At 43.4% G+C, this 11,901-nt stretch overlaps 1 protein-coding gene across 3 annotated transcripts in view; it reads left to right on the forward strand.

Annotated features, from left to right (window-relative positions):
• Positions 1 to 8,280, forward strand: part of SCG3 (secretogranin III) — a 62,233-nt gene extending 53,953 nt beyond the window's left edge. For 2 of the 3 annotated variants that reach the window (XM_077263749.1, XM_077263748.1), the window contains 3 exons: positions 1,735 to 1,866; positions 3,047 to 3,127; positions 6,843 to 8,250. In XM_077263749.1, coding sequence (XP_077119864.1) covers positions 1,735 to 1,866; positions 3,047 to 3,127; positions 6,843 to 6,961 — 332 coding nt within the window. In that variant the 3' untranslated portion in view covers positions 6,962 to 8,250. Of the gene's footprint in view, positions 1 to 1,734; positions 1,867 to 3,046; positions 3,128 to 6,842 lie in introns of all 3 variants that reach the window. The other variant, XM_077263747.1, reaches the window with a different exon arrangement.
• Positions 8,281 to 11,901: the final 3,621 nt, after the last annotated feature.

Below are 11,901 nucleotides of genomic sequence, written 5' to 3' on the forward strand. Positions count from 1 at the left end.
GGAAGGTACATTTTGGTGAAAGGAGCAGTTGGGAGGTTTGACTGGCTATAACATGGGGGGCCGGGGTTGGGAGAGATGTCTCCAGCAACTAGGAGAAGGAGGATAGAAAGAGTGAGCAGATGGTTGAGCGATTTGTGAGAGCGTCTCTTGTGTTGGATGGTGGGACTGAATGGATCTGCGCTGTTAAGCAATGTGAACAGAGTGTGAGTGCTATACATAGGAGAGGAGAGGACAGAGGGGCCGATATGGATGGGGTGTAAAGAGTTTATGCAAGGGCGGTGAATGTGAGTGAATGCAGCAGCCAGGATATAGATTATACAAATACATATGGTGAGTATTTGTTCTGTTTCAAATGAATAGGGAATAGATTTAGTTTTTCTTACCTGTCTCCTGCCCTGTCTAACTGCCATGTTATAACTGCCGAGTACTTAGAAAAAAGTACTTTGAATAAATGTACACGAATGCACCCTTGCACAAATGCATCCCCAAAGTATGTCTACATTTATAGAAGGCTAGCTCTTAGATCTCACTTTTTTTTGTTTTTTCCGCCTCTCGTTACCAATCAATCTAACTCAGTTGAGACAGCAGGACACAATAAATGTAGTGATCAGAAACAAATGTCCAGGTCTACATGGATCATAAACCGCTTTGAAACAGTTATGTGATCTCTCTGCATAAGGACAAGCAGAAGAGAATTAAATATCTAGAAACAAAAACAATTGCATAATAAGATGGCTAACATATATAGATATATGCAGGATTCAATGCCAAAGATAGAATGACTCAGATACCATTCAGGCTGCTTGCTGTCAGGGAATGGAGCAGTAGACATGCAGGATATTTCAGTTCTGAGAATGAATGATAAGTTTACCATTCAGGCTGCTTGCTGTCAGGGAATGGAGCAGTAGACATACAGGATATTTCAGTTCATTCAGGCTGCTTGCTGTCAGGGAATGGAGCAGTAGCATCATTTAGCATCATTTGCACGGTACTGTGAAAAGAGAGTTTGGATTTTTGTATCCTTCAAACATTGTTGGAACATTTTGGGAAAGGTCTTATTCTATTCTAGCCCTGACCTCAATCTCATCAAACACCTTTGGAGTTAACTAGAATGGAGATTGCAAGCCAGGTTCAAGCCAGTGTCTGACCTCACAAATGCTCTTGTAAATGAATGGGCAAAAATTTGCAAAGACGCACTCCGAAATCTTGTAGAAGGTCTGCCCAGAAGAGTAGGAGATGTTGTAGCTGCAAAGTGGAGACCAACTCCATATTAATGCGTACGGATTTATAATTAGATGTTAAAAAAAGCTCCTGTATGTGTCCTGATACTTTGTCCTTATTGTGTATTTTGATCATGCTTTTGTCCTATTTAAAGGGAACCGGTCAAGGCCGACCAGTCTGAGGACACTAACGCCCCATCGACTAGTCAAAGGCTTCATTTACATATCATAAATGCACTTTAGAAATACGTTTTCTAAAGATCTGTTTATATGTTTAATATAATAAAGGAAGGGAATTTATCTATGTAGACACAACTGCTGGTGATTCTGGGGACCTGACAGGTTCCCTTTAACAATTTCGTAAAATAGGACACACCATATATTAGTATGCCGTTTCTAGATCAAATATTCTGAGATAAAGGCTGGAAGAAAGTTGAGAATATGAACTTTGCCATGAACTGAATTATTTATGCAGCAAAGGTCTCAAGATGAGCCCTATCTTCTCTTGATGCAGCTGACAAAACAGATGAGGAATCGGATAGCACTAAGGAAGCCGCAGCCAACATGGAAAAAGGATCTGAAAAATTAAAGGATTCTACAAAGCCAGAAGAGCCAAAAGAAAGTGCAGACAGTAAAAAACACAAAGGTAAATACATATAGGAGAATAATATCCTATTACATATATTTTATTGTCTCACACTTGTCTTCCTGGTAGGAACTGGGGAGTAAACCATAAAGGCACATTTATACATGAACAAAATTATGCAATAACAGCATACATCTATATCAAGTGCCGAAAACGCTGCAGAAAATATGGGTGTGAGAAGCAAAAAAAAAAAAAAGCATGTGTGGGGGTGAGGAGTAATCCCTGTCACCCCACAACTAAAGAGGGCATATGGGAAGTTTTAGAATACAAGGCGCTCTAAGGGAGGGGAAGTTCCCCACCACCAGTTGTCTAGCCGGCACATGTATGGCGGCTCAGAGGGAATAACTGCTGGCTTCACCAGAATTTGGCCCAGAACTACCTTACGTGCATAGCCTATTGTAGGCATGATTGCAAAAGCCATTGTGGTTGTGCCAAATTAGCAGTTATCCAAAAATCCTGAAAAAAGGGGTTCTGTACTTCTTTGTCTGAATGGCGCTATGATCCATAGCGGAGCTTTGCAATTGGCGATCTCTGGTAGTCCATTAGACAATAAGTGGAGTGGAGGTAATGCATGCTGGACCACCAGTCCATTCCAAGCTGGACCTTCAGAGCCCTGACCTCAAGATTGGCGGGGATCCCAGCAGTGGGACCCTAGCGATCAGCAAGTTAGGAGTAACTTGGTACAACCCCTTTAAATGAATTTATGCACAATACATAGCAGTGCGGTTTGCCACATACAGATGTCTCGTGTCTTCAGGGTTTGTCAATTAATGGGACCAAGGGTTCTGGTCGAGACCATCTCTAGCTATGTTTTATTATCAGTGTGGACAGTTTCACTTAAATGAAGAATTGACTATAAGACCTTACTACACTCGCAGTTATTGTTTTATGCAGTTTTTCCTCTGTCAGATAAAATCCATTAGGTTCTGCATTCACTACAGTGTACTTTGCCAGGAAATCTGAAATGTTCTTGAAACTGTTACAACATCCTATGTATTTATGGAGAGTATCACATGGGCATTCACTGGGATCTTGTTAATTAGGTCTTAAAATAATGTTATGTTCTATGAAAAAACTAAGAACACTGATATAAATGGATGCTGAAAATAGCATTGCTGCGTCAAACGTCTCCTAATCCCATTATCCATCAATCATTAACAATCTCTGCCGTTCTCTCCAGGGAAAGCGGAAACGTATTTAGAAGCAATCAGAAAGAATATTGAGTGGATGAAAACTCACAACAAACAGGAGAACAAAGAAGGTAATAAAATCGGGGCACAGATTATTCACTCACTGCTGATACCACTCTGTGCGCGGGGCGGGGGCAGATCAGAGGTCTCCATCACCCTGGGCTTCAGTTTCCTTCAATATCACCCAGTGCTGTCCCCAAAAAGTGTTACGGTATATTGTGTATCTACAACAATACAAACTATTATTTGTAGCAGAACAGATGGTTATTTTACTTTATTTTACATACATTTTTGGATTGTTTGAGGCTCCGATGCCCCGTATTTGCCTCCGCTGCTAACTAGAAGAGATCTGACGGTCAAGTGTTCACATATAGTGCCAAAAGTAGAATAAGGGCTTTTAATCCCATAAATAGCACAGAAAAATGGAAATAAACCCTGCATGTAATGGGGACCAGCGGCGCCTGATGGACCCTATTGATTATAATGAGGTTCATTGGGTTTCCATCATGGTGGACCACATGGTAGAGAAGTATGCAGTGCAGCATGCTGAACTATTTTGTCCTGAATTGGAATTTGTGAAAGAAGCTAAAGAGCCACCAACAAATTAGGCAGTAAGGGTCTATACACTGAAACATTATCATAAATGACAGATTGTAGGAGCGCTCATTTATCCATAATCTTACAGTCTAATTAGGCTGCCGATCCCCGGATGAGTAAGGCTACTTTCACACTAGCGTCGGGCTCGGCCCGTCGCAGTGCATCGGGCCGAGGTCACCGACGCTACCGTGGTCTCCGCCGCACAACGGGGGCAGCAGATGCATTTTTCCAGCGCATCCGCTGCCCCATTGTGAGGTGCGGGGAGGTGGGGGCGGAGTTCCGGCCGCGCATGTGCGGTCGGAAAAAGCGGACCGTCGGGAGCAAAAAACGTTACATGTAACGTTTTTTGCTCCCGGCGGACCGCCACAACACGGCGCAACCGTCTCACGACGGTTGCGACGTGTGGCAATCCGTCGCAATGCGTCGCTAATGTTAGTCAATGCAGAAAAAAACGCATCCTGCAAGCACTTTTGCAGGATGCGTTTTTTCTGCAAAACGACGCATTGTGACGGATTGCAGTTAACGCTAGTATGAAAGTAGCCTAAGCAAAACACTAGTTCATCAGGTGAAATGATCTTTTGGTTTGTAAAAAAAGATCATTGTTCTTGATAGCGCATCTTCCTGGGTAAACAGAACTCATGGTTCCGAGAACAATGGCAGCCTATGTGCTTTGTTGATCTATTCCAGGTCTTTCAGTGCCCCTCGTTAAGTGCGGTCTGCCTGTGTAAATAGGATATTAAATGACGGTCGATCGGTAAATATTTTAACTTTGCACAATCTGGTAATGTAAAACCACCTTAATTCTCACATAAACGCATTACATTTACACCAATGTCACGAGGATTGGCCAAACATCTAATTGTATGGGGCATACCAAGAGATGATGATGGGGGTGATACAGATCAGGCCTTCTGAATGCAAAAGGCCAATCCTTTTGTTCTCTGAGAAACAAGGTGCTGCCCGAGAGAAGAATTTTGGTCTAAGTGCAGGAATAGCATTTTTTTATGTTTAAATGTGTATTCCCATCTCCAAGATCCTATCCCAATATGTAGTAGGTGTATTAATAATAATCTATATATATAAGAGGCATCGTGATTACTCACTAATCCCGCCCTCTGCACAGTAGCTCCGCCCCCACTACATCACCACACAATCCCGCCCCCACCACATTACCACACACACAATCCCGCCCCCCACCACATTACCACACACAATCCAGCCCCGCCACCACATTACCACACACAATCCAGCCCCGCCACCACATTACCACACACAATCCCGCCCCCACCACATTACCACACACAATCCAGCCCCGCCACCACATTACCACACACAATCCAGCCCCGCCACCACATTACCACACACAATCCCGCCCCCCACCACATTACCACACACAATCCAGCCCCGCCACCACATTACCACACACAATCCCGCTCCCCCACCACATTACAACACACAATCCAGCCCCGCCACCACATTACCACACACAATCCAGCCCCGCCACCACATTACCACACACAATCCAGCCCCGCCACCTCATTACCACACACAATCCTGCCCCCCCACATTACCACACACAATCCCGCCCCCCCACATTACCACACACAATCCCGCCCCCCCACCACATTACCACACACAATCCCGCCCCCCACCACATTACCACACACAATCCCGCCCCCCCACCACATTACTACACACAATCCCACCCCCCACCACATTACCACACACAATCCCGCCCCCACCACATTACTACACATAATCCCGCCCCCCCACCACATTACCACAGATAATCCAGCCCCCCACCCCATTACCACACATAATCCCGCCCCCCACCCCATTACCACACATAATCCCGCCCCCCACCACATTACCACAGATAATCCAGCCCCCCACCACATTACCACACATAATCCCGCCACCCCACCACATCACCACACATAATCCTGCCCCCCACCACATCACCACACTTAATCCCGCCCCACCACATCACCTCACGTAATCCCGCCCCCCACCACATCACCACATGTAATCCCGCCTCCCCACCACATCACCACACGTAATCCCGCCCCCCACCACATCACCACACGTAATCCCGCCCCACCACATCACCACACGTAATCCCGCCCCCCACCACATCACCACACGTAATCCCGCACCACCACCACAGATAATCCTGCCCCCACCACATCACCACACATAATCCCGCACCACCACCACAGATAATCCTGCCCCCACCACATCACCACACATAATCCCGTCCTCCCACCACAGATAATCCTGCCCCCACCACATCACCACACATAATCCCGCCCCCCACCACATCACCACACATAATCCCACCCCCACCACATTACCTCAGATAATCATGCCCCCACATTACTACACATAATCCCGCCCCCCACCACATTACCACAATTATGGTTATTAACTTCATTTTATGTTAAACTACCACCTGCGTAAGCGCTATTGAATGTTGTCATTATTTACTTTAGTTTAATCACCAGCAGCGTTAATTAGATAGCAATGAGCGGGCCGAGCGTTAGCTGGCTGGAAACAGCTAGTAATAATAATATTAGCAAATACCTCCAATTAGGTATACTATTAGAAATGTAGTATAGTTTTCCTGATTCGCTATACCTCTTTCCTCATCTTTAGGCATTGCAGGACCTTAGGTATTTATGGTTACGACCACTGATACAATGCCAGTTAGCTAGTTGCTAGTGTTCGTAACCATGGATACCTTAGGTCCTGCAATGCCAGAACATGAGGAAAGAGACATAGCGAATCAGGAAAACCATACTACATTTCTCATTGGGAGATATTTGCTAATATTATTATTATTACACCTACTACATATTGCGATAGGATCTTGGAGAAGAGACCTTTAAGTCTACTTTACCCAGACTTGTGCCTATAGTCCTTGTGCCTATAGTCCTTGTGCCTATAGTCCTTGTGCCTGTGCTTACAAAAGGGGCAACTCTTGACACTGCTGTCTTCCATCAATCTCTATGAAACCCTGGTTGGGAAAGTCACGTCTATAGACCAAGGAACTATAGGAAGTGTACTTCGCAGACCTACTCAAGCAGAAAACCAGAGATACCTCCCGTGTAATATACTATGTGACCTATATGATTAAACTACACAGATAATACAGATAATATGCAGCATTATGCTATGTTTTCTTTCTAGATCGTGATATTTCAAAGCTGAGAGACCTCATTGACCAGCAGGCAGACACCTACGTAGAAAAAGGAATCCTGGACCAAGAAGAAGCCAATGTAATAAAGCGCATCTACAGCAGCCTGTGAGGAAGATACTGCGGCGTGCTCTTACTACCATGGGAAATAAGCTTTAGATTTAGAAACTATCACTATGATCCAAACCCCACACTTCTCCAGTGTACTGTTAGTCAGCAGGTTGATTTACTAAAGGCATATAACTGTTCAGCAGGCAGCTTGAGGCCTGTGGACTTTTTTCAGTTGTATATTTCTTATGGTTAATTTTACATGAATCTAATATAGAAAAAAGTTACATCGGTAGCAGTAGCGGGGTGCACATGTGGTGATCCTTAAGATGGCTGTATATTTTAAAGTTTTTCCTTTTCAAATGTTTTTGAGCCTGTTTACTTTTTTGATCTTTCGATCCTCAAATTGGGTCTCCACCATTAGTTATAGACCTGTATTCACATACGGGTCAAGTTGGCCAAATGTGCTGATTTCAGCAGACCCGTCGGCCATCAGGTGTGGTTTGTGGGCCGAATCCTTTTGTTCTCAGTGTAGATAAGCTGTGTCAAAGCTGTTTAACAGCAGTTTTCTACCCTCTCCCCATTGAATACATGTGAGCAACCAGCTGAGCGTTCATATCTAGGGGGAATCCAAAGAGGCAGCTGTTGACCGGTCCACAGATATGTCCTATGTATGGGCACCTAATCTTCTGAAGTCCAAAAAGGACGGCCATTCATTGCAATGTGCAGCAATATTTACTGTCACGTTTTCAGGAATCTGAGCATAGCCCTCATTCATCTCCAGCCCAAAACATCTGTAGAATTTCCCATAATCAGGTCATCAAGGGAAACATCGGATCTAATTTTCTCAATTATCTGATGCTGAACGTGTACAGTCTTAGGCTAGGTTAACATTTCGTATTTAGCCGATGGTCAGTGGTCCCATTGGGAGAATTTGACTGCTTCTCAGAAGCTTCTTCAAATAGGCAGATACCACTGAAATTTACACAATGACTCAATCTGCATCATTGCAGTCAATAGACCCATCAGCACAAATGTCCGAATCTCATTTTTCCAGGGCTCCAAACATAATCCACATGAATTCACAGACCATAGGCTAAAACAGAATGTAAACCCAGCCTTAGGGCTAACCCTGATGTCCGCTATGACACCACAGGTTGCGTCACTGCTCATAGGAGTGAGCCATGCACTTTCTTCTTTTATATTGTAGGGCAGCGATTTCCATTCTGGTGTACAAAATATTATCTCCCCAACCTATCTCCCATCTTGTATTGCAGATACATGCTGGAAGTTGTACGTTTGCCACAATTGGAGGGTCATAGACTAAAGATCACAACAGTAGAGGCACAATCCAAAATGAATGAATAAAAAAACAGACATGGTAGAGATGGAATTTATGCGTATCTTATAAATATATAGATGTAGCAAAAGTTATCATGACACATTATCCTGATAACTCGTCACCCATCAACATCAGAGCAATGGAACTAAGGCTAGGTTCACATTGCGTTTAAGTACATACCGTTAAACGGATCCGTTAAACGCATGTACAGAAAAAAGCCAAATTTCTTGAAAATTTGGCTTCACGTTGATGCTTACGTTAACGCACGTGACAGCGTTTATGTCATTCTGATGTCCGTTCGTGAAGCATCCGTTTGTCTGCGTTTGGCACTGACAGAGTTGTTCTCTTTTTTTTTTTTTCCCTTTTGTCAGTCGGGGGTGGGTGAAATCATATTTCCTGTCACATGACCACATGGACCACCCTCATTAACGCAATTCAAACGTATGGTTTTATTTGGAAATTTTGCATGATTTGCGTCTGGCTGCGTTTGCAATAGCCTTCAATGGCAGAATAGACGCTTTCCGTTAGTCTTGCGTTAGCTTGACCGGACCCGAAAACGCTGCAAGCCGCGTTCCAAGGTCCGTCATAAAAAAACGTAATGTGGCAAACGCATGCCAATTTTGGCATGCGTCACGATGCGTCAGACAATGCAAGTCTATGGGTGCGTTACAATGTCCGTTACATTGCGTTTTCACTACTTAAAAACGTGTCCATTAGATGGACTCCCCTAGCGCAATGTGAACCTAGCCTTACCCAGCAGGTAAGAATACTGTTTTTTTTTCTTTTATGATGGGCAGTGGAGTTAATAAGAATGGGTTTTCTAGTACTGGTCAAGTAATCTTAAAGGGGTTGTCCGATATAAAAAGAAATGTCTTATGACATGTATACACATACAATAACAATAGTGACATATTAATCTTCCAGAGAAACATCTGATGATGCACTTCTAGTCACATGACTACTGCAGGCAATCACAGGCTGCAGCGGTCCTCTGATTTCCAATCGCAGCAGGCATTGCTTTTGGAGACGGCACACACCTCCAGAGCGTCCTGCACTAGATCTGCAGGAAGGTGAGTATGCCTGTTTTTTTTATTTTCACCTTGTCCATGCCTACATTTTTTTTTCTTTAATATTGTACAAACCTTTGAGCAATGTCAAATTAGCTGGTGAATAACACTCTGTGTTCTGTGATATCGGAGTAAATTTAACCATTGCTAGATCAGTATCTATCTTAGCTCTATGAAATCAATGGTTCCTGGGAATGTATGATGTGCCGATGACAGATGCACTTTAATAAATCAGCCTGCTCCATCCCTTTGCATCACTTTAATTTGTAAGTACAAGAGATGATGACCTCTCCTTCATGGCATCGATTTGCTTATAATTATACCAGTTGATTCCTTCACTTCTACCCCTGTTCAGGACTGAGGTAGCCTGGACGCTCACAAACAGTGAACCTTCCATAATCCATTGAATTTTCTTAATTTTCTAAATATTACAGATGATATTTGACTGAATGAATCCATTACAACGTTTCTACAGAAATTTATGGGAACTGTTAGCAGTATGAGAATCTCACCTACAATGAAGCAATGCCATTACTTTTTTTCCCCTAAACCTGTGTAAAATGTTATCATGTAGTGTCAGTGTGTAACTATACCCACCGATTGCCGTCTTCTCCAAAATCCAGTTCCGTTCTGCTCCTCTTCTGAGTTACGTGACGGCAATTCCGAGTCTCTGGATAACACTGTGGGCCAGCAGTCTATGGAGCCCTAGTCTGGCGTTTCCCAGGTGTACATTGTAATAGCCTATTTCGCTTTACATAGAGCACAGTGTGATCTGGAAAGTCTGAATTGCCATCTTGTGACTCAGAAGAGGCATTGGAAACCAAGAAATATGGCAGCAGCCATTTTGGTAGCAGGAAGGACAGAACTACTAACCTGAGTGGTGAAGGTAGACAGAAGCAAGCAGAGGGCACCAAGTAGGGTGACTACACATAAAAAATGAACTCCTCAGCCCATGATGCAAGGCCACATTTACCATTTATTTTATGAGGGTAATACAATTCATACGACAGACATTGATGGCAAAGTGCTAGGATGTCTCTAAATCATCACAGTGCACAAAAGAAATAGTGAATTGAGCACAGCTATACCTATATGTACACGAAGCCTGGTATATAGAATGGAAATGGAGAGACTTATGGAAGATGCGAGTTCACCTTTGCTACATCTGTAGGTAAAGTGACTATTGTAAACTCAATAAATAAACCAAAAGTGACTGACTAGAAACACAACTTATTTACTATTAGGGTATGTTTCCACGGGCATCGCTTTGGACGCAGCACATGTCTGCTCCGTCCAAAGAGCTGCCGGCTTTTGAACGCCAGTGATTCCGCATGTGTTCATTGAATCATGCGGAATCACTGCGTCCTATACATTGGACGGTGATATTTACCTTGCAGAGACTGAGCGTCTCCACAAGATAAATAGACATGCTGCAGTCTCTAAAGACACGCCGCATGTCCATCTCCGCAGGGAAGCCAGAGGCATCCCTGCACGCATAGTGGAGATGGGAGGTCTTCAAATCCCATCCACTATGCTGTAACATCTGGACGCTGCGGATGAACGCAGCGTCAAACCCGCAGCGTCAAACCCGCAGCGTTTACTGACTGTGGAAACATACCCTTACACTACGGTCTACATATCACATGTTGCTATCATTTGTACATGCTTTGTGCAGCACCATAACCCTGTACCTGCTATACAGCTCCACAATGATTCACATCCTGACCTGTATGATTAATTCTTCATCTAAATTTGATTAAACTTTACAAAAAAAAAAGTATTTTGCAATTCATTTATTGCATATTTTTTATTCGGAATAGCATAAAGGCTGGGCTCTTCTGTTTAACCAAGATTTGTAATTTTAGAGATATTTTATTGCAATTCTGTTTTGGTGCTGGTTATTACCACCATTTGCTACAGTTTTCTGATGCGGTTCCATTCACAGTCGTGCGTTAAGTACAGGTGAAGTCAATGAACATGACATGTCTACCAGTGTTTGTATGTATAGTAAGTATAGATTAAGATAGTCTCTTCTCTTATTATGCACATTACCGCCCTTTATTACATAATGCCCTTTCTTGTTATATGTAGCACCATCCCTTACATATCAGATTTATAGCACCATGTCTTTATTTCATAGCACCTTCTCTTGTGAGATATACACTGAAATGACTGATGGAGCATGGGAAAGCTTAATTTCTGATGGAGGAGCTGATGGACTGGTCTTCCGGTCACCGGCTGCTCCATCAGCAGTCATTTTATATCTACAAAACCTGAACGAAAAATATATTTGGGGTCTCGATATTGGAAAAACCAAAGGAAATACAAAACCCCTAAAATGTACCTTTAGTCTTTAATTTTTTGGTGGTTTCTGACTAATCCTGGCACCATTTTAAGATTCAGTATTTTTAAACACAAAAGGTAGGATAACCAAAAAATATTGAGAAAGGGGGGCTAGTCTTGCCCTACAAGGCCCTGATGGAAGCCCTGCCTGCCAGCGGAGGTTTGCACCCTAATTGTAGACGATATGGCGCCCAAGCTCAACGTCGGTGGCCCTGGACACCCTAAAACAATCCTAACATACCAAAAAGGTGA

Source organism: Ranitomeya variabilis, chromosome 5 (genome assembly GCF_051348905.1).
Source record: "Ranitomeya variabilis isolate aRanVar5 chromosome 5, aRanVar5.hap1, whole genome shotgun sequence".
NCBI classification, from domain to species: Eukaryota; Metazoa; Chordata; class Amphibia; order Anura; family Dendrobatidae; genus Ranitomeya; species Ranitomeya variabilis.